Genomic DNA, 22,134 nt, shown 5'->3' with positions numbered 1-22,134 from the left:
TAAATAAATAAATACATAAATAAACATGATGTATTTCATAGGTATATTTATTTATTCATGTATTTATTTGATATTGAATAAAATGGCATTCCATATTTTTAAAGATATTAAATGAATAAACAATGAGATGGATTTTGGGGTATTGATTAAGTTACTGGGTTATTCCAGTGTCAGAATAGGTCTAACCCATGAGCCACATTATCTTTCTAGTTTATGATACGTTACAAAGACATCTGAAATATTCTAAATAAACACAAACTAGTTGCCGAATACTGAATACTAAAATAGTCATACATTGTGCCATCAGCAGCCTCCAGTGAAACTACCTTCTGCGGTTTTAAAGCCAATCTCTACATCTGAGGACCAGTGCTTTAACTTAAGCTAGGTTTATGGTCGCAGCGGTGTTCCCGGAGCGAGGTGCCGTACAATGAGGTCACTGCGGCCTGTCTTTTCCCGGGCGATGGCTCCTCTAGTTGTCGCGGCGCGTGGTCGTGCACCTCTGAATTTTTGTAACTTGGCACGCACTGCGCTTTCAGTTCAACACGGTCAGCTGGGAAGACTGGCCGAGCAGGCTCGCCTCTACAGACATCTGTGTGATTCTCCATGTACAGACCACAGAGAGTCAATCAGCCTTAAATATGTGGTCAGAGAGAGACACCACACTGGCAAAAGACGAGGCATTTTGCTGGAGTGTGGAAAAACATGAGAGATCGTTTTGTCAAGGCTAAAAAAAAAAAAAAACGGCTTCATGTATGGTAAAGAGTGTTCTTAACAGTGTTACAGGCAGACACTAGTGTCCATTTGTAGATAAAAGGACAGTCAGGTTAATGATTAGAGTAGATAAATGTGATGTTTGGCGGTACGTGGGTGTTCAACATGGATGCGTTTACTACTGTTGCCATCAGCCGGCTTTCCTTTACTTCCGGTCTCTTCTTCTCTACTACTTCTTGCCTATTCACAGATTATTTTGTTTGTACGCCCTCTGGTGTTTCAGAGAATACTGTAAAAAACAAAGTGTTGAGCATAAATGTCTCTGTGCATGCTCGTAGCACGCGCACGCCATCTACGGAGATCCGTGCTAGTTTAACTGAAGCTATAGAGCAGAGGTATCAAACTCAATTTCACTAAGGGACAGACTTTTTTTTTTTTTTTCATAGAAAAGTATCTTGATTGTATTACTGCATGTTGCTTTTTTTTTTTACATTCATCGTATTTTCTTAATTTTTGTAAATTTTTTTTCGACATTTTTGTTGCTTTTTTCTGAGACATTTTTTTTTTCTTTTTTTTTTATAATTTTTTGGGCATTTATAGGCCTTTATTTTTGACAGGACAGCTGAAGACATGAAAGAGGAGAGAGAGGGGGGGAATGACATGCAGAAAAGGGCCGCAGGTCAGAGACCAACCCGGGCCGCTGCGTCGAGGAGCAAACCTCTATATATGGGTGCCTGCTCTACCAACTGAGCTATCCGGGCGCCCTTATCTTAGACATTTTTGTTGCTTTTTTCGACTTTTGTCGCATTTTTGTTGAACTAAATCCCTACAAAAGTCAGCCAGAAAGTTCCGTAGCCATGATAGAATTTAGCAAATCAAGCAAAACAATGATTACATTTTTTAAAAGCAGGCTACCACACAGCAACCTGTTCCACAGCCTGAATATGAAAACTCTTTATTGCGAACCCAAAATCTGCGAGGGGCCGGGTTCGGCACGCGGGCCTTGAGTCCAACACATGCGTGTTTAGACCCTCCACACCGTGCACACCCCAAAGTCATGGATGCAGCTGAAGACGGAGCCCACAGTCTCACCTAAAGCCCCAACCATCGATGGCGCTGGCAAACACCACATTCCCCTGGTCGGGGGAGAAGTAGAGTTGGGAGTCGTCGGCCTCCTCTAGTCCGGCACTCCAGTCATAAACCTGATCTCCACTCAGGATCTTGCTTTCTTTCTCCTCCTCCTCCACCTCCTCCTCCTTCTTCTCTTTCTCCGCCCGCTCCTCCATCACTTTGGATGTAAACAAAGTGCCTGTCACCGCGTTTACCTACGAGGAAGAACACGCACAGCAACCTACTTACAGTGCTCTACAAAACACTTCCAACTTTTTATTCATGTTTTCCACGAGTTAAAGAGCCCTTATTATGCTTTCTGGGATTTTTCCCTTCTTTTAGTGTGTTATACAGTTTTTAGTGTATGTAATAGATGTATAAAGTACAACAAAAACACATGTCACTCCAAATGGAGCTTTCTCTTCCACAGACGGCACTTTTTCTCAACTGCTTGAAACACCTCGCCCACAGTCCTGTTTGGCCAAGAGCTCAGAAAGACAGACAGAGGAGCTGCCGCGAGGAGCAGTATGAGAAACAAAATATGTTTTTTTGAACATCAAAGCATGTAAACCTATTCTAGTAAACCCCAAGAGTACAAACATGACGCCGAAAAGGAGTATAATAGGGGCTCTTTAATAGAAAATACTAGTGATATCTTCTATCTATCTTCTTCGTTTGCAGATGATCTGTATCAGCGCTGTTTTCCCTGACAATCGATAAAGTTAATGAATTAAAAAGTGGTCTATTTTGGCTCGGCTACAGTTCTGTGTCTGTCCCTCTGCTTCGGTTTCACTCACCACCTAGTCTGACTTCATGTCCCGCCCACAACACTATCTGACTATCTTTTACTGGGTATCATGTTTCTCATTTATCAAATAATTGCTTGAAGCATTTAAACAAAGTTTTGTGTTGGAGTTTGTAACATTCCAAAATCTTAATATTGATTTAAAGATTTTCATTTTTACAGTGTTGGTATGAATTCCCAACGACAGTAAATGCATATTGGTTCCAAATATCGGTTATCGGTTTCATTAATTACTAATAATGGGTAGAGGTTGACCAATATGGGTGATCTCTGGCTGATGCCGATGCCGATCTTTAGAAATCAGGGTCAGCCGATGGCTGATAAATGCTGCCGATTTATTTTGGCTGATATTTGGCCGATATGTGCTTGTTTTTAAACCTCTATTTGAAAGATAAAATGTAACACTAATATACACAGAATTTCTCAACAAAAACATTTATTGAACACTTCACCAATCTACACTTGTATACTTCAATTAAAAATGTATAATGTAAAAACATACTGTATATTGTATAAATAATGTATGAAAAATATATTAAATAAACGAAACAGGTAAGAAGAAAATAAACTTTGTCAAATAAACTTTTCAATGAAAAAATAAAGTTTAGTGCACTTAGCAGATTTATTAAACTTTTGAGAATACAAATCTGCAAGCTTCACAGAAAGTGACATATTATTAATCTCAACACTATTTCCTCCTAACTCCTGTTGAATCACATAAGACTAGGGCTATCTGAAGTCAATTCTTGTTCACCTTGTTTGTTAGATCATTGTTCATTTGTTGAAGTGTTATATCTGTGTTTTGGGAATCCTACTGTTACATGTCCTGTTGCACTCATTAGGATCTTATCTGAGCAGATTTCTGTCATTCAAACAACTCTTGGTTGTAATTTAAAACTCGCCCAGCCAATTTAATAAAAATTAAGGGTTTTATTCGTGCTCGAGTCCATAGATGCAGTTAATGGATACAGGCACGGAGAACTGAAGGCTCTGTTAGCAACGATTAGCTCCGTTAGCGGTTAGCTCCGTTAGCGGTTAGCTCCAGTTAGCTCCGTTATAGGAGTGGATGAGACTGCCACGGACAGGGGTAACAACCAGACTCTGATAAATGACATTCGGGGACCTTCCACAGCGGTGTGGCCGCGGTGTTGTGTACGGTTTTATTAGTACAGTTAATCCCAAGGCAAGAACACCAGCAACATGCTACTACTAACGGTAGCATCTGAGCCTGAAGTGACTGTGCGAGACACACGGCGCAAGACTTCACGAGGGGAGGGGCTGGAGGCAGCTGGTCTGGGTGCGCTGTAAAAAATGTTGCCTATTCATGTTTTTAACACTAAGCTGCCCGCAGATGCGCCTGCCTATTAATCGGCTTGATATACTGGGATATTGGCCGATGCCGATTATGTAAAAAAATGCCAAAAATTGGCCGATTAATCGGCCGGCCGGCCGACCTCTAATAATGGGTATCGCTCTTGATAAACCAGTATTGGTCAAACCCTAGAAAATACACAATGGCTTAAATGATTCAAGACAGCTGAACACAAACAAGTACAATTTCACGGAAGGTTTCTTTGTAGCGCTGTAACACTGCGGCTGAGAGTGTTCTATATAAAATATCTAGTGAAGATATCCTGAGTGTGGCCTATGCCAGATGAGAGCTCTCACCTGTTCCAGGATCTTCTGCAGGTGGCTGTAAGCTTCCTGAGAGGTGAGCTTCAGCTCCAGGATGAGTCGGTCTATCTTGTTGATGACCAGGACAGGCCTGATGTTCTCCAGCCACGCCTGGCGCAGCACAGCCTGGGTCTGCACACAATGTGCAAAGAGAAAAATAAATCACTGTGACCCAGTTTTGCAAGGCCGATGGAGAAAAATGTAATTTCGATGTGTAAGAGTAGTAGTAATTTACACAACACAATCATTTATTTATTTTCTCCAGAAATACTGCTTTGTGGCACTCGTGTAGAAGTGGCTCTCCTTTGAGATGACAATACCAGCAGTGGCCCCAAGCCAATTTGAGTTTGAGACCGCTGGTCTAAAGGTAAACGCACAGGCAACTTGTCCTTTTAACACTTTTTTCGGGGAAAATAAAGAGATATAACATTCTAATTAGTGAGCTTTAGAGGAGCTGGTAGGTGGATTTTGTTATTGTTGGACAGAGACAGGCTAGACGTTTCATTGAGTACGTTTACATGCACACTAATAATCTACTATTATTCAGAATATGACAATATTCCGAATACGGATGCAACAATCATAGATTATCATGATTATTATGCAATAATTAATTTCACTGCTAATGTATGAAATTACATGAACACTCTAGATTTTAATTTATTATTTATTGCAGCCTTTTGTAAGATTTTTTTTGGGGGGGTTTCCGCATTTATTCGGTGAGAAAGGGGAGAGAGAGGGGGAAGACATGCAGAAAATCACCACAGGTCGGATTCGAACCCTGGACCACTGCGTCGAGGCATAAACCTCTAATTATATGTGTGCCTGCTCTACCCACTGAGCCAACCCGGCCACTATTGCAGCCTTTTGAAACAGAAATAACACAATAACAGTTTTCAATGTTTTAAAACTGATTACATGATCAACCTTTTCATTTAAAGGGGTTATAGAATGATTATATAGGGTATTTCACACTGTTCATTAAGGTCTCCTAATAGGGTATGTAACATTGGTTGGGCTGAAAATTGCCCGAATGCTATTTTATTAGGCCCTTAACTACCCTGTGAATATGGCTCTATTTGGAACAAGAGATTTTCTTCCAAATATGGTATGCTCATGAATATTTAGATGAGCTACGTGCTGATTGGTTTGAGCGAACCCCATAGAAACACATTGGAGACAAGACAGCAGGTCTCATATTTCAGACACTGCAAAGTTATACGTTGTTTGTCGGGCTATTTCGTTATTAAATTCACTTCTGAGACTTTTTTATGCGAGAAATCAACTATATAAAGCTCAAATATGGGCCGTTTTATGAAAATTGATGGCTAATTGCAAATTTGGTAAGACGCGTCGGACTTTAGGAGCACAGTCTGATGAGAAAATGGCAACCTCCACACCCAGTGAAAGTCACCATTTCTCGGCTACTGGACTACTGGGGCTCGGGGCTCTGCAGAGCTGGCTGGCTGCCAGCTGCCGGCATAACATATATTTAGTTTGAATTTCGTCACGCCACTTACATAACATATACCATAAGGTCTTATAAAGCTAACAATGGTGTCCGATTTCAATTTAATGCATTTTTGTGAACATTAGCTAGGGATTTCGTTAGCTGCTACTGTCCCTTCAATCCTATGTGTACAGATCGCAGCTAGCTAGTTAGCTTCACTTTCGGCATAATTAAAGTCTATTTACAGTTTGAATTTCATCACGCCACTTATATAACATATACCCCAAGGTCTTATAAAGCTAACTATGGTGCCCGATTTCAATTTAATGCATTTTTGTGAACATTGGGGATTTTGTTAGCTGCTACTGTCCCTTCAATCCTATGTGTACAGATCGCGGCTAGTTAGCTTCACTTTCGGCATAATTCAAGTATATTTACAGTTTGAATTTCGTCACGCCACTTATATAACATCTACCCCAAGGGCTTATAAAGCTAATTATGGTGTCCGATTTCAATTTAATGCATTTTTGTGAACATTAGAGATTTCGTTAGCTGCTACTGTCCCTTCAATCCTATGGGTAAAGATCGCGGCTAGCTGCAGGCCCTGATGGAGCTCCATCAGGGCCTCGGCATTTTGTAGTCCAGTAACCCAGAACTGACTTTGCGCAGTTATGGAGCGCCGCTGGCTTCCCTTCGTGACGGAGATCCAGCTAGCTCACAGCGAGTCTATGAAGTGGGACACGCCGGGCGGTGAGGCAGCACTGGCCGCTGTCATGTAGCCTGCTGAGCTCCTGCTGAACTGCGACACACAGTCGGACAAAATTTGCAATTAGCCATCAATTTTCGTAAAACGGCCCATATTTGACCTCTACATAGTTGATTTCTCGCATAAAAAAGTCTCAGAAGTGAATTTAGTAATTAAATAGCGGACCTCTGGAGATCTGCATGACCTAGCTAGATTCAGAAGACTAAGCTGACCTCAGGTCAGTGGTGTAGCCTATGCAAATGTTGGGGCGTGACAAAGACTAGGAGTTGGGATGCTTACGTCAGCTTCCAGCTTTGTTGAGATTCGCCCGTTTTCAGCGGCAGTTTCAAAGTGTGAGATTTGCAGAGGATAGGGGTATCAATGGGATTTTGAGCTTCTTTGTATGTCCTATTTACCCACCGAACTGTCGTTATTCAACTATGACAAGGTAAAATCGGTTTTGCATTCTATCACCACTTTAAATTCATCTGAAAAGATTAGAGACTAGAGGTGAATCAGTCACATCACAAACCAAAGGCCAAGTTGGCAACAACAGTGCTGTCCTTTGGGCCCTCAAAAAGCTAGAAACGGCCCTGCTAGCTGGTGTTTCTAAAATTTGGAGAAGCTGCTAGACAAGATGCACCTGTCACAGGTAGGCCTGTCGCGATAGTCAATAAATCAGTTAATCGCACGATAAAAAATATGAGCTCGATAATTTTTACGGCCGCAATAATTTCCATTTTCATGCTTGTTTGTTTTCCTTGTCTCTCTCTATCTCTCTCTGCCAAACAGACTGGATGACCACTCTCGGTTCCTTAGCGTAACGAGGAGTGAACCCTCTTGTCAGTCGCATGGTCTTTATCTAGGGAGACAGGACTCCTGGCGGAGAGAGAGAGAGAGACAGAGAACGCTAGTTGGGTTGAGAGTTGGAGCAGGGTTTCCCGCAGCACTTTGCAGTTAAAGGAGAATTCCGGTCGATTTCAACCCAAAGCTCTGTTGTTTGTAAATTTGGAGTGCTGTCAGTAGCGAGAAAAACGAAAACAATCGGTGCTGCCTACACCGTGTTATCCTCCTGCTAGATTTTGCACCCAACAGGCTTAAACAGGGCACGTTTTAAACTTGTTTTTAGCCTCTAAACATTGAAATGTCATTACAAGTGCCTACTAGGCCTGTCACAATAGTCAATAAATCAATTAATCGCACGATAAAAAAAATGAGCTCGATAATTTTTCCATCTGCGATAATTTCCATTTGCATGCTTGTTTGTTTGTTTTCCTTGTTTCTCTCTCTCGCTACCAAAAAGACTGGAGGACCACTCTCGGTTCCTTAGCGTAACAAGGAGTGAACCCTCTTGTCAGTCGCATGGTCTTTGTGTGTGGGCGGGACTCCAGGCGGAGTGAAAGAGACAGAAAACTTAAAAAAAAACAAAAGCACTTTGCAGTTAAGGCTCCGTCAAAAAAAAATAAATAAATAAAAGAATATGAGCAATATCTGCCGTGTTACTCGGCGGCCCGTTTTCTCCCTTTCATTCCAAACCACAGTTGACAACCTGCAGGTGGAGGCGGTGGAGACAGGCTCGGACATACACGCCGCTGTGGACTTGTCAGTCTCGCAAGCGGTTTCAGGAAAGTGGCTGCATGTGTCCGACAATGTACAGAACATTAACGATACAAGCCTACAGCTGTCCGCGGACACGGAGTGCGGAAAGTGTGTCAGAGTTGCGCCAGTGTGTGTGTGTGTGTGTGTGTGTGTGTGTGTGTGTGTGTGTGTGTGTGTGTGTGTGTGTGTGTGGGCCCGCCCCCACGAAGCTCCGACCTGCAGAGGAGCAGAAGCTGCACCTTCGCCAAAATGAAGACTGAAAAACAGAACTATTTTGGTACAAACATTTACAAACAATATTATCGTTTATCGCAATAATTTCTGGGACAATTTATCGTCCAGCAAAATTTGTTATTGTGACAGGCCTAGTCACAGGCATGTTGCCAAGGAATAAATGCGATGTAGAGATCTCTTTACAGCCTTATGTCCCATAGGGGATGAAGAGGAGTAAGTAACGCTAAGTGGTAACGCTAAGTGGTAACGTTAAGTGGTAATGTCAGTGACGCGTTATTATGGATCCCACGTAACTTCCAGGCAAGTCCCGCCCTACAAAGCAGCTCGATTGGTTGGGGTTAGGCATTGACCTTGAGTGGTTAAGGTTAGGATAGCCAATTGGTCAGGGGATAGGACCTGAACAAATCAGGTTACGTTACCTTGCGTAACCATGGACGCCTGGCCAATAGTAGCGTGTTAATGCTATTGAAGGTTGCCTAGAAGTTGCGTGGGTTCCATAATAACGTGTCAGTGACATGTTTGAGCTGTTGCAGAGTTTTGCCTCTTAACGTAACGTTATCTTAAGTCCACTCGCTGTAAATGCAAACGTCGGCTCCTGACTCGTTAGCTGTTAACTGTAACGTTAACGTTAACATTAAACAGGCCAACGTTAGCTAACTAGTAATGTTAACAAGCTAACAAACACTTAACAACAACATTAGTAAACAAAATCGCTAGCAAGCTTACCAACTTGGGTTAAATTCCCCGTTGCAGCAGCAGCTGTCGTGAGGTCAGGGGCTGGCTCTGCTCTGTGTTTTCCTGGTGTTTGGTAACTTTATGTAATGATGAAAAATTGCAGCAGTAAGTTATCCCACCAAGGGGAGCCGTACATCACTCTGACAGTCAATACTCGCGGTGACCGGACCGGCGCATGATATGCTGTGTGTGTGTGTGTGTGTGCGCAAACACAAATGTTTATGTTGTCAAGGAGGTTTAATAAGAACTGCACACACTGCTACACATAACGTGCAGTCAGTTAACACTCGGTGTAGCGGAGCCTTTACGATTAATTAACCGCGCTTTTAAAGCGCGGTTAAAGGTGCACTATGAGTTCCTGCATGGTTTCAGCACGATTTCATTTTTGTCTCAAATTGTAGACTTATCTCCTTGATCCGCTAGCTGCCTGCCCCCTGAATACACTGTGAAAAAGCCCAGTCTCGGGAGACAATACAGGGGTCGTAAACGTCAAACAAACACTAGGGGCACAGGCTGTGCACCAAAATACAACAAACCACGTTCCAGCCAATCACCGACAAGATGGTTGGGGGAGGGGGTGCTTTTAGAGCAGCAGCCTTAATTTCAGTGAAAAAGACGCACTAACCCCCACCCCCTCCCCCAACCATCTTGTCGGTGATTGGCTGGAACGTGGTACCACGCTGAAACCATGCAGGAACTCATAGTGCACCTTTAATAGTGAAATTGGTTAAACGCTGCATCCCTAATTCCGAATATGATTCAGGTCATGTAAACAGCATAGTCCGAATAACGCCTTTTTTCAAATTTAGGATTTTCCGATTAAAATGTGATATGCCGGTATCATTCGGGATTTAGAAGCATTCTTTGGACATGTATACAGCACATTTAGAATCTGCGTCTTAACCGGGGTTAACGGCCTGTTTACGGCTTATGGTCAGCTCTGTGCGTAGCTATGGTCAATGTTCACAAACCAACCAGCCAACAGTTCAAGTGACTCCGGCTGCAGTAGAGATACATGACCAAAAGAAATGAAGCAGAAGCACAGCTACCTTTTCAAGAAGCTGGTTGAAGGAATGAAAGAGGGACGCTGTGTTCGCATGGTCCAACAAGTCCACCACCGAGGAAAACTTCCTATTTTAAACCGCTGCATGTAAGTAAATATTAGTGGAATATTCACTTTCATTAGCCATGTAAACAGCTTAGTCAGAATATCGTCTTTTTCGGAATAAGGGCAAAAAAACAGAATATTATGTGCATGTAAACGTAGTCAGTGTTAAGCTGTAAAATGAGAGAGTCTGTGACCAAGTCGAGCCAAAGCCATGCACCATCCACTGGCCCAACTTTCTCGGCTCCTCGGCTCTGATTGGTTGTTTTCCTCATGCCATAAGGAGCACCAGGAGAAGGCAGAGGAGCTGATTAACAGTCAGCACCCTAACCTCACAGTTAGTGTTTCATTTTAAATATCAAATCCAATCCAATATACTGGAGAAAGGACACAAAAATAAGTCTGACTAAGGACAGACTTGGTGTGTTCACAGGAAAGAATGTGGATCTGTAGTAAATATGTGTTTTCTTTAAAAACTAACATACAGCATGAGACATTAAGTCAACGGTGATGTTTACCTGAGGACACACTCCCTCCACAGCATCAACAACTATAATGGCCCCGTCACACAGGCGGACAGCAGTGGAAACCTCTGAGGAGAAGTCGATGTGACCAGGAGAGTCGATCAGATTTAGTAGGTAGTCCTGATCTCCTGAGGGGATAAAAGACACACAGACACTATTCAGAGTCTTCTCCTCAAAATCCCCATGTTTAATCAGCAGAGTATTTATCAGCTTTTAATGTAAAGCAGGGTTTTCCCCGTCATTACACACATAAGTCTTAGGTGCAGCACCCGAGCCGTTTTTGTCAGCACCTAAGCCGAATGACTGTGAAATGCTGAGAAAAAAAAAGCACCACAAACAGAAAAAAATGATCAACCTAACTAGAGATGCACCGATTACAATTTTCTAGGCCGATTCTGATTTCCGATTTTTCATTGAGTTTGACCTGCCGATACCGATTTTAGACGATTCCGATTTAATTTTATCTAATCACTTTACAGCACCCACAAATATTTATTTTATATCTTTTCTTTAATAGAATATTTTACATTTTGCACAGAACATAGAACATTTTTGAACAGATAATCGATCGCTATAAAACAGAAATATATAAATTGCTCCTGGTGTGGGAAATTCACACACATCTGTTATGGAAGAACCATTTCCTTCTTTTCACATCCAATATCCAACTAAAAAAATGTGATATATTTAGCAAACTAAACTTCTGTATGAAAACAGGGAAAACAGGTAATGGTAATAAAATAATATATAAATAACAAATAAAAATTAAAGCTGCAAGCAGCGATGGACGGGCCCTCGCGCCTCTGCGCGCATCGGGGTTACCGGCGATCGCCGCTCTCTGCGACCGTGCATTTGCGCGGCACAGACAGACACCGCAAATCGTCACCAATGAAAAGGGAACTCCCTGCTGCGTTCAATGATACCTCACACAAGACTCTACCTTAGATGGGTCAGCATTTATGAAAGGGGGCGTGACTTAAACATAGGGGGCGGGCCAAACCATCACCAATGAAGAAGGAACTCTCTGCTGAGTTCATTGATACCTCACACAATTTTCAACCTTAAATCGTTCAAATGTTATGAAAGGGGCGTGGCTTAAGCATAGGGGGCGGGCCAAACCATCACCAATGAAGAAGTAAGTCTGCTGATTTCATTGATACCTCACACAATGGTCAACCTTAAATCGTTCAAATGTTATGAAAGGGGGCGTGGCTTAAGCATTGGGGGCGGGCCAAACCATCACTAATGAAGAAGCAACTCTGCTGAGTTCAATGATACCTCACACAAGACTATCTTAAACAGTTCAAATGTTATGAAAGGGGGCGTGGCTTAAGCATAGGGGGCGGGCCAAACCATCACCAATGAAGAAGGAACTCTCTGCTGAGTTCAATGACACCTCACACAAGACTCTACCTTAGATGGATCAGCATTCATGAAAGGGGGCGTGGCTTAAGCATAGGGGGCGGGCCAAACCATCACCAATGAAGAAACAACTCTCTGCTGAGTTCAACGATACCTCACACAAGGGTCTACCTTAAACGGTTCAAATGTTACGAAAGGGGGCGTGGCTTAAGCATAGGGGGGGCCAAACCATCATCAATGAAGAAGCAACGCTCTGCTGAGTTCAATGACACCTCACACAAGACTCTACCTTAGATGGATCAGCATTCATGATAGGGGGCGTGGCTTAAGCATAGGGGGCGGGCCAAACCATCACCAATGAAGAAGCAACTCTCTGCTGAGTTCAATGACACCTCACACAAGACTCTACCTTAAAAGAGTAGGGGGCGTGGCTTGAACATAGGGGGCGGGCCAAACCATCACCAATGAAGAAGTAACTGTCTGCTGAGTTCATTGATACCTCACACAATGGTCAACCTTAAATCGTTCAAATGTTATGAAAGGGGGCGTGGCTTAACCACAGGGGGCGGGCCCAACCATCACCAATGAAGAAGCAACTCTCTGCTGAGTTCACTGATACCTCACACAATGGTCAACCTTAAATCGTTCAAATGTTATGAAAGGGGGTGTGGCTTAAGCATAGGGGGCGGGCCAAACATCACCAATGAAGAAGCAACTCTCTGCTGAGTTCAATGACACCTCACACAAGACCCTACCTTAAACGGTTCAAATGTTATGAAAGGGGGCGTGGCTTAAGCATAGGGGGCGGGCCAAACGATCACCAATGAAGAAGGAACTCTCTGCTGAGTTCAATGACACCTCACACAAGACTCTACCTTAGATGGATCAGCATTCATGAAAGGGGGCGTGGCTTAAGCATAGGGGGCGGGCCAAACCATCACCAATGAAGAAGCAACTCTCTGCTGAGTTCAATGACACCTCACACAAGACTCTACGCCATACAGTTCATTAGCTATGAAAGGGGGCGTGGCTTACACATAGGGGGCGGGCCAAACCATCACCAATGAAGAAGCAACTCTCTGCTGAGTTCAATGACACCTCACACAAGACCCTACCTTAGATGGATCAGCATTCATGAAAGGGGGCGTGGCTTAAGCATAGGGAGCGGGCCAAACCATCACCAATGAAGAAGCAACTCTCTGCTGAGTTCAATGACACCTCACACAAGACTCTACCTTAAACGGTTCAAATGTTATGAAAGGGGGCGTGGCCTGAGTAAGTGGGCGTGGTTATATTATAGGGGCTGGCTCATTATGTAATCATCATTACAAATCATGTATGTTTCATGTAAATCGGATGAAGTTTGTCATATAAGGCGCATTTCCTGTTGCCAGCGGGGGGCGCTATGACCAAAAGTCAAATTTGGCCTGTAGGTGTCCTCAGGCCTGGACCCTTATCAATCGTGAGAAATTTCGGGCTATTACGACAACGTACACTCAAGTTACAACAACTTATTTGTTCATCGCTAAACACTCAAAATGGCCGCCACGCCACGCCACGCCCACACCGTCAGACGAAAAGTTTTTCTTTTAATAACTTTTCATCTTTAAGGTGTTGGGATGATAGAGACCAAGTTTGAAGTACATCGGGTGAAATCTCTAGGAGGAGTTCGTTAAAGTATAGCACCTTCACTTTTAGGCCTAATTCCTGTTGCCACTAGGGGGCGCTATGCCTTTAAGTAAATATCGGCCTTTATTTGTCCTCAGGGTTGGACTCTTATGAATCCTGGAAAGTTTCGAGCGAATCGGACAATGTACACTCAAGTTACAGCAACTTCCTGTTTTGGTGGCGAAACGCACAAAATGGCCGCCCCGCCACGGCCACGCCCTATGACGAAAAGTTTTTCTTTTAACAACTTTTCATCTTTAATGTCTTAAGATGGCACAGACCAAATTTGAAGTTGATCGGATGAAATCTCTAGGAGGAGTTCGTTAAAGTACGACATGTGGAAATGGCCAAAATCGCACTAATTCCGGACTTTGAAATCAAAATGGCGGACTTCCTGTTGGGTTTAGGGTATGGCTCCAATGACGTTTTCTGTACATCTTGATATGTTACATATGTGTACCAAGTTCCGTGAGTCTATGTTAAACGCACTGCAGGGGCTTAATTTCTTTAACTTTGTAGGGGGCGCTAGCGAGCCATTTTTGCGCCCCTATTCCCGAACCCCTTAAAATACGTAAATTTTCACCAGACTTGATGCGACCGCCAAATTTGGTGAGTTTTTGAATATGTTAAGCCCCTCAAAAAGCCAATTTACTTGCAGAAAATAATAATTCCTTCCGTTTCAATAGGGCCTTCGCCGCTGTCGGCGCTCGGGCCCTAATAATTCCTTCAGTTTCAATAGGGCCTTCGCCGCTGTCGGCGCTCGGGCCCTAATAATAATTCCTTCAGTTTCAATAGGGCCTTCGCCACTGTCGGCGCTCGGGCCCTAATAATTCCTTCAGTTTCAATAGGGCCTTCGCCGCTGTCGGCGCTCGGGCCCTAATAATAATAATTCCTTCAGTTTCAAAAGGGCCTTCGCCGCTGTCGGCGCTCGGTCCCTAATAATAATTCCTTCAGTTTCAAAAGGGCCTTTGCCGCTGTCGGCGCTCGGGCCCTAATAATTCCTTCACGGGCCCTAATAATTCCTTCAGTTTCAATAGGGCCTTCGCCGCTGTCGGCGCTCGGGCCCTAATAATTCCTTCAGTTTCAATAGGGCCTTCGCCGCTGTCGGCGCTCCGGCCCTAATAATTCCTTCAGTTTCAATAGGGCCTTCGCCGCTGTCGGCGCTCGGGCCCTAATAATTCCTTCAGTTTCAAAAGGGCCTTCGCCGCTGTCGGCGCTAGGGCCCTAATAATTCCTTCAGTTTCAAAAGGGCCTTCGCCGCTGTCGGCGCTCGGGCCCTAATAATTCCTCTAGTTTCAATAGGGCCTTCGCCGCTGTCGGCGCTCGGGCCCTAATAATTCCTTCAGTTTCAAAAGGGCTTTCGCCGCTGTCGGCGCTCGGGCCCTAATAATTCCTTCAGCTTCAATAGGGCCTTCGCCGCTGTCGGCGCTCGGGCCCTAATAATTCCTTCAGTTTCAAAAGGGCCTTCGCCGCTGTTGGCGCTCGGGCCCTAATAAAATAAATATAGCCTTGCAGTATAAAGATATTTCTCAAAACACATACACAGGCATATTGCAATCACTAGGACATCAATGGCAAGTTTTTCTTTGCAAACAGAAACATTTCTGCTTTGTCACCAGATAGTCTGTTTCTTTTCTAATCTGCCACATGTCCAGACAGGCTAAACAAGCGCTCGCTGTTTGAACGTCAATAGTAACGTGACCTGAAAACAGCGTGTAGTTCCTTTTTTAGCAAGTTTGCTTTATTTGTCATTGTGCATAAATATGAACAAAACCGTTGCCGTCAACGGGCTTATCTGCTAACGTTAGCTACCGACGGTTACCTCGGAACAATCCAGCAAATAGACGGTACCCTGGGTGCCGTTACCTGAAACAGATGATTTAACGTCACCACTCATTTTACACACAGTTTAGCAACAAAACTAAACGCTGAGGGAAGATTACTACGTTTTTAATGTTGGTTTTGAGCGGTATGCATCCCAACTAACCTGGAAAGCGTTTTAAACAGTAACATTAATACAGCGTGTCGGGGGAATACAACGTCTCCTGCAGCGGGCCTTCAGAGGCAGAGGGACCGCAGCATTTGCTAACGTTAGCTTCTTGTCTCATCTGGGGTCTGATAAACAGTAAATTTATCAAATTCAGTGTACCCAACGCTATTTTCCGATAAACTGTTGCCGTCATATTTCACAGGACCTGCGTCAGTGCGGTTTTCATGTTCCAGTTGTTCAGCCTCAGAGGGGAGAGAGAGCGGCTGACTGTTCGCCTGAGATTGGTAGAGCAGACGGCTCTGCAGAGCCGTGTATAATTACGACTATGACATTTCATTAGCAGCTGAAGGAGCGGCAGTGCACCACTGCTACATGCATATAGCAGAAACCCTGCGTGTACACGAAGATTTATGACTAGAATTAATATTTGTTATTTATTATTTTTTTAACAATAATTCACCAAAATAGTTTGTTTTTACAGTACCACGGACAGTAACTACATCATATCCATTTTCTGACCAAAAGCAGAAAATCCTTGTTATGTTCTTCACAAATTAAATAAATGTCAGACTGACTAACTGACATGTGATATGCATATTTTTTTTTTTTTAGAAAACAATTAGTTTTAGAAATGGCTCATGATGTATTGTCTCTGGAAGTGTGTTATTCAACTTTTGTTTTTGTTAAAGAAGGAAAAGAAAATCGCAACACTCAATACTATCGAATCGCAATACTTCTAGAATCACAATACAAATCCAATCAGCACCCATGTATCGTTAAAGAATTGAATCGGGACAAAAGCATATCTTCTCAGCCCTAGTTGTCTACAATGTTTTTGTGAAGTTTGCTGCAAGTTTGAGTCCAAGGTAGGTAAAAGTGGATCATTATTCAAAGGAACATGTACTTCACTTGAGTCTTTGTCATTATTTGATAACTGATAAAAAAAAAATCTTAACGTTGAGCCCTGTCTTCCAACAATAATCAGTAGCGACCTATGCTAATTCATGAGAGACAATAGTTTTAAAGTAATATAAGTCATGTATGTGAGCCACGGTTTAATTGCAAAGTTTAACCATAATAATAGTGTGAAATACATTTTTATTGTCGCTGTTACTTAAAGTAACTGATAAATCTCTATGGAGGGTTGCCGTGAAAAGATACAGGCAACGCAATTTTCTGTTCACCTGAATGGAACATGTTAAAGCGTAACTCTTGCCAAAATGCAACCTAGGTTTTTTTTGTGAATGTACCCGAGTCAAACTTTTAGGACGGAAGCGTCACTTTTAAGTTTTACCGTATTCTCGTTTTTCGGTCAAATGGTCTTTTGAATGGGAGTCCTAGGGGCACTTTTATGCTAGTCTCAAAATAGCTATTTTTAAAACACTAAGAAGGCTCGACACAACATGAAACTTTGCTTGAAGTATGACCAAGGTCTCTACACATGAACTCGAGCATTAAGAATCTTGTTTGTGTACACAGAGTTCACTAAAAGGAAAGGTTTTGAGCAACACACTGTAGCTGTTGTTCTTCCGGTCGCCGTCTATCAAGCCAGTCAAAAATAGTCGAGGGAGGAGATAAAGATGAAAAGCTCCTAAAGCTTAGTTCCATATAAATGCATGGATAATTTGTTGTTTTGTCGTTAGTGAAAAACAATACTGACCTTGTAGTTGAAAAAGGAGCCTCATATAAGAATGACATTTCCTCCTATGGAGTCCGTTCATTCGCATTCTGAGATCGCCTATTTTTGACTGGGAAAATGGCTGATAGCGTAAACAACAACTGCTAACGTGAGTTGCTCAAAACCTTTTTTAGTAAACTCTGTGTACACAAACAATGTTCTCAATGCTCAAGTTCATGTGCAGAGACCCTGGTCATACTTCGAGCAAAGTTTCATGTTGTGTCGAGCCTTCTTAGTGTTTTAAAAATAGCTATTTTGAGGCTATCATAAAAGTGCCCCTAGGAGTCCCATTCAAAAGGCCATTTGACCGAAAAATGAAGATACGGTGAATCTTAAAAGTGACGTTTCCGTCCTAAATATGCTTTTAAACGAAAGTTTGACTCGGGTACATTCACAAAAAGACCCTAGGTTGCATTTTGGCGACAGTTACGCTTTAAAAGCAGTTGATAGAGACGGCTACAGCTCGGTCGCATCAGTGGCAGTTGGTAGTTGAGTAACGCGAGAATAGGGGGCTTTGAGCCAAGTACAGACGCCGGCTAGAGAGCTCCATCGTTTCAGCAGCAGTTGGTAGGTAATAGCGGACTTAGAGCCAGGGTTGGGTACCGAACCCCGATGCTAATACAGCACCAGTGCCTAAACGACTGGTATCTACCGGACGGAATAGCAACGTTGATTTCACTGCCTCATATCAGTGCCACTTAAATGCCTGCGTTGCTCTCCGATGCTCCAAATCGACGTTACAGGCAACAGAAGCATCGTTGCACGTGACGCTAGTTAACACTAACTCTACACTTGGCAGCAGGTAACGTTAGCCTACCGTTAGCTAGTAGCTGGATTAAACACGGTTAAAATGCTGACAGCTAAACGGTGTAGAAGTGTGACTGTATTTCACTGTAGAGGATTCCAACACCAGGACGTACAACAGTCTGCTGCTAAAGACACAAATTAGCACTTGGTCACTGCTGTTGTCGACAAAACAACACAGACGGAACTAAATGGTGCGTTTACTTAAAACTGGCAAACCTTGTGGTGCATTCAAAGGTATTGTAAAATACCCCTTTCTCATCTGTTTTTGTCGTATAACAGCAATTTAATAGTGAAATGAATTATTATTGTGAAAAGATATTATTACATTTTAATAAATCATTTAAAGCAGCCATATTATGCTCATTTTCAGGTTCATAATTGTATTTTAAGGTTGTACCAGAATAGGTTTACATGGTTTAATTTTCAAAAAACACCATATTTTTGTTGTACTGCACCGCTCTCTCTCACTGCTGCAGCTCCTCTTTTCAGCTGGTCTCTGTTTTAGCTACAGAGTGAGACCTCTTTTCTTCTTCTTCTTCTGTACTATCTTTGATAGCACTTGCACATGCCCAGTAGCTCAGATGTAGATCATGTCAGCTAGCTAGCTCCATAGACAGTAAAAGAAAGGCTGTTTCTACAACTTCGGTCAGTTACAAGGCAGGATTAGCTGGGAGACTTCTAAATGAGGGCGCATGTAAGTAGTTCTTTTGTAGATTATGGTGAACTTGTGTGTGTTGTAGCAGTGCTTTGCTATTGAGAACGAGGTAGCATGCTAGCGTTAGCATTAGCGTTAGCATGCTAATGCTAACGCTACGAGCTAATGGTTGCGGTTAGCCTGCTCGTTTCGGCTTGTGACATCACAAGCCGTGCAGATTTTGACCAGCTCACCCAGAGACTGAAGGCAGGACACATTCAGAAACTGTATCTCACTCTAAACAGCATGGATGGATTCTTTTCAAAGTTTGTATGTGTGTGGAAGCACCAGAGACACAACATAACACCCCAAATTCCAGAAAAAGTGATTTTTTTCATAATATGGGCACTTTAAATTCCACCAATTTTTGTGCTGATCCGAAAATTGATCCATTCTGTGACTCAAAACCAAGATCCGATTCGAACCGTGAGTTTTGTGATCCGCTGCACCCCTACCCCGGACCCCCACAGTAGCTTACTGTGGCAATAAACACTTTTCTGATTCCGATAAAAAGTATATGCTAAATTCACCATCAAACAATTTAATGCACTGTTTTTGTCTTCTTTATGGCATAATTCTCTTGGTCCTGTAAATAACTGGACAAAATGAAGATGACTTGCCATCATGTCCATGTATTCCACTGAAGTTACAACAGAGGCTGATGGCAAAACCTTGCTTACCATTTCTGTAATGCAGGGAGATGGCACTAGACTTCATGGTGATTCCTCTGATCTGTTCATCCTCCCGGCTGTCCAGATACCTCAGCTGGTACATTAACACACCACAAATAAGCACAAATAATGACAGAACAACCAAACAGCAAAAAGAAGATCTCTGTAGCGAATAAAGCCACTTACCTTCCCAGCCAGCCGAGTTGATATGATACCATTACTTGCCACCAAGCAGTCAGCCAGAGTAGTTTTGCCTGCAAAGATGCAAAGAACATTTAATTTTTCGACAAGAATAACCTTTGATTGATCTTAGAATCTGAAGATGCACTGCTTTTCTATTTTTTTATATATCATTTTAAGTTGAATATCTTAGAATTGACTGTATTACTGTTTTGTAATACTTTGACATTTTATATACTAAAAATCAACAAACTGAAAATATAATTTATAATTAAAGCAACACTAGAGAACTTTTCCCGCTTCGGTCCCCCTACAGGTTGTCTCATTAGAACTTCAGCTCACGCTACCTGATCTGGCAAACTTGCATAATGTAATGTAATGGACAATTCCGCTTCCAACCTGTAGGGGGACCAAAGTGGGAAATGTTCTCTAGTGTTGCTTTAATTAAAAATTGATGGAATCGGATTTCGAATAGTTTTTGGAGATAATGATGCTGTGATAATTGTATTCATAGACCAAATCTCTCGAAATTTTAAATGTATTTCTATAACAATAAGTAAAAATGCTGTTTTTGTCATAAAGTGTATATTGCACAATAGCTACTTATACCTCCATATATTTTAAACCGTTAGTTAGCACTCAGTGGTTGCTACTGTATGATTTGGCAACTGACAATTGAAGTTATTAAAGTGGACATTTATGAAAATATGTGTTACTTTCTATTCCAAATTTACTACAGAGAAGTACTGAGCCCGTCAAGCAAGTAAATACCAAGTCGAGTACATATTAAAAGGAATATGGCTTTGCCATGTACTATGGATCGACCGATACTGTTTTTTCCGGGCCAATACCGATACCAATTATTAGTAGTTTATGAAAACGAAAACCAATATTTGGAACCGATACAGTATGCATTTACAGTAAAAATGAATCCATTTTTGAATCAAAATTAACATTTTGGAATGGTACAAACTCCAACACATAAGTTTGTTTAAATGCTTTAAGCAATTATTTTATAAAAATGAAACTTTACTTTACACATTAAGAAAATAAAGAATAAATAAAAACAAAAATAGCTTCTTGAAGTTTTAACAGGAGTTGGAGACTGCTTATAGAGCTGTAGCGCACTTTATAGTTAATTAACATTATCGGTTATAGCAACACCAAATTGCCAAATATCGGCCACAATAATCGGGCAGGCCGATAATTGGTTGTCGACCCCCACCATGTACAGTAAATAACTGAGCAAATGTCAGGGCTCGCTGTTGCTGATACAGACAGTGAACTCACCATGGTCAACATGTGCCAGAATGCAAAGGTTTCTAATGTTGGCAGGGTTTCTCTGCAGTGCAATGATCTTATCCAGGCTGGTGTGTCCCATGGCGAACACCTAAAACAAATGGCAACACGAAACGTACAGGATGGTAGCGTAAGATGCTAATTTCTTACTAATATAGCAGGGTTAAATTACGGTGATAGGACAGCAACACAGTCTACGTTACAGTAACGTTACGTTGCATGAAGCTATGTTACAGTGCAGGCTTACTGGCTATAAAGTTGGCTACCTTTGGCAGCGCGGTGTGGTTGTACCGAAGGGTTTCAACAGTTTTAAAACGTGTACTTTGTTAACGTGAGTACAATTAACACAAAGGGTGAAACTAGAATGGACATTAGGTACTGACACTGGGGTTTCTCTGTGAATTGTGACAGGTGATATCTGCTAACACTGTGGCTAACCTAAACCAAACTTCTCCCAGAAAAAATAATAAGACCTAACCTGGCTTCTAGAGTATACACACAATACCACAGTAACGCGCTACGCTGCTGTGTCGAGTAAAATACAACAGTATTGTGAGAATAAGCACATATTTTAAAGACATGTGGACATTCTCTACTCACGCTGTTTTCCCGGAAGTTGATGAGCCAAATTAGCCACGCCCACTATGACGCCCACTAGCTAACATAGGTGCTGCATTCAGAGAACACGGTAAAAACGAGATCTATCCTACGACTTTATTTTGTAGCCATAGGCAGTTTAAATACCTTGTAGCCTACTTGCCAGTTACAGTGTTATTTAGTTTTTAGATAAATACTGCTAGAAAACAGCAATAATTCGATTCACCACCAAAAATCGTCTGACACTTTCCAATTTTAATAAAGTATGCATTCCCTAACAAAGGCTCTTTTCTTTTGATTTTTCTTTTTACATATGTCAGTGAATGCAACACGTCGCTCAGTGCTGTGACGCTCTGTGGTTGCTAGCTATTTTGGAAAACTTGTGGTAAATTCATTTAAAATGCGTGATACTGATGTTTCATAATCAGTTCCATACTCAACATAATGGATGGGGTGGAGGCAATAAAAGCCATGCTGTATTGTAACTTAATGTGCA

General features: G+C 42.2%; 1 protein-coding gene across 6 annotated transcripts in view; it reads right to left on the bottom strand.

Annotated features, from left to right (window-relative positions):
• The window catches only part of efl1 (elongation factor like GTPase 1), a 165,198-nt gene extending 143,487 nt beyond the window's left edge, over window positions 1-21,711 (bottom strand). For 4 of the 6 annotated variants that reach the window (XR_004105162.1, XR_004896949.1, XR_004105163.1 and 1 more), the window contains exons 1-7: window positions 21,642-21,711; window positions 21,033-21,132; window positions 19,749-19,816; window positions 19,572-19,656; window positions 10,687-10,820; window positions 4,295-4,432; window positions 1,804-2,036 (exon numbers count right to left, since the gene is read on the bottom strand). Coding sequence is in view for 1 of the 6 variants with exons in the window: in XM_031300981.1 (XP_031156841.1) it covers window positions 1,804-2,036; window positions 4,295-4,432; window positions 10,687-10,820; window positions 19,572-19,656; window positions 19,749-19,816; window positions 21,033-21,123 (749 nt within the window). In the remaining 5 variants the exon portion in view is untranslated. The other 2 variants (XR_004896948.1, XR_004896947.1) reach the window with 2 other exon arrangements.
• Between the last annotated feature and the right edge of the window lie 423 nt (window positions 21,712-22,134).

This window comes from Sander lucioperca, chromosome 3, assembly GCF_008315115.2.
Source record: "Sander lucioperca isolate FBNREF2018 chromosome 3, SLUC_FBN_1.2, whole genome shotgun sequence".
In the NCBI taxonomy this organism is placed as follows: domain Eukaryota; kingdom Metazoa; phylum Chordata; class Actinopteri; order Perciformes; family Percidae; genus Sander; species Sander lucioperca.
This window is presented reverse-complemented; position numbering and strand designations above follow the sequence as displayed.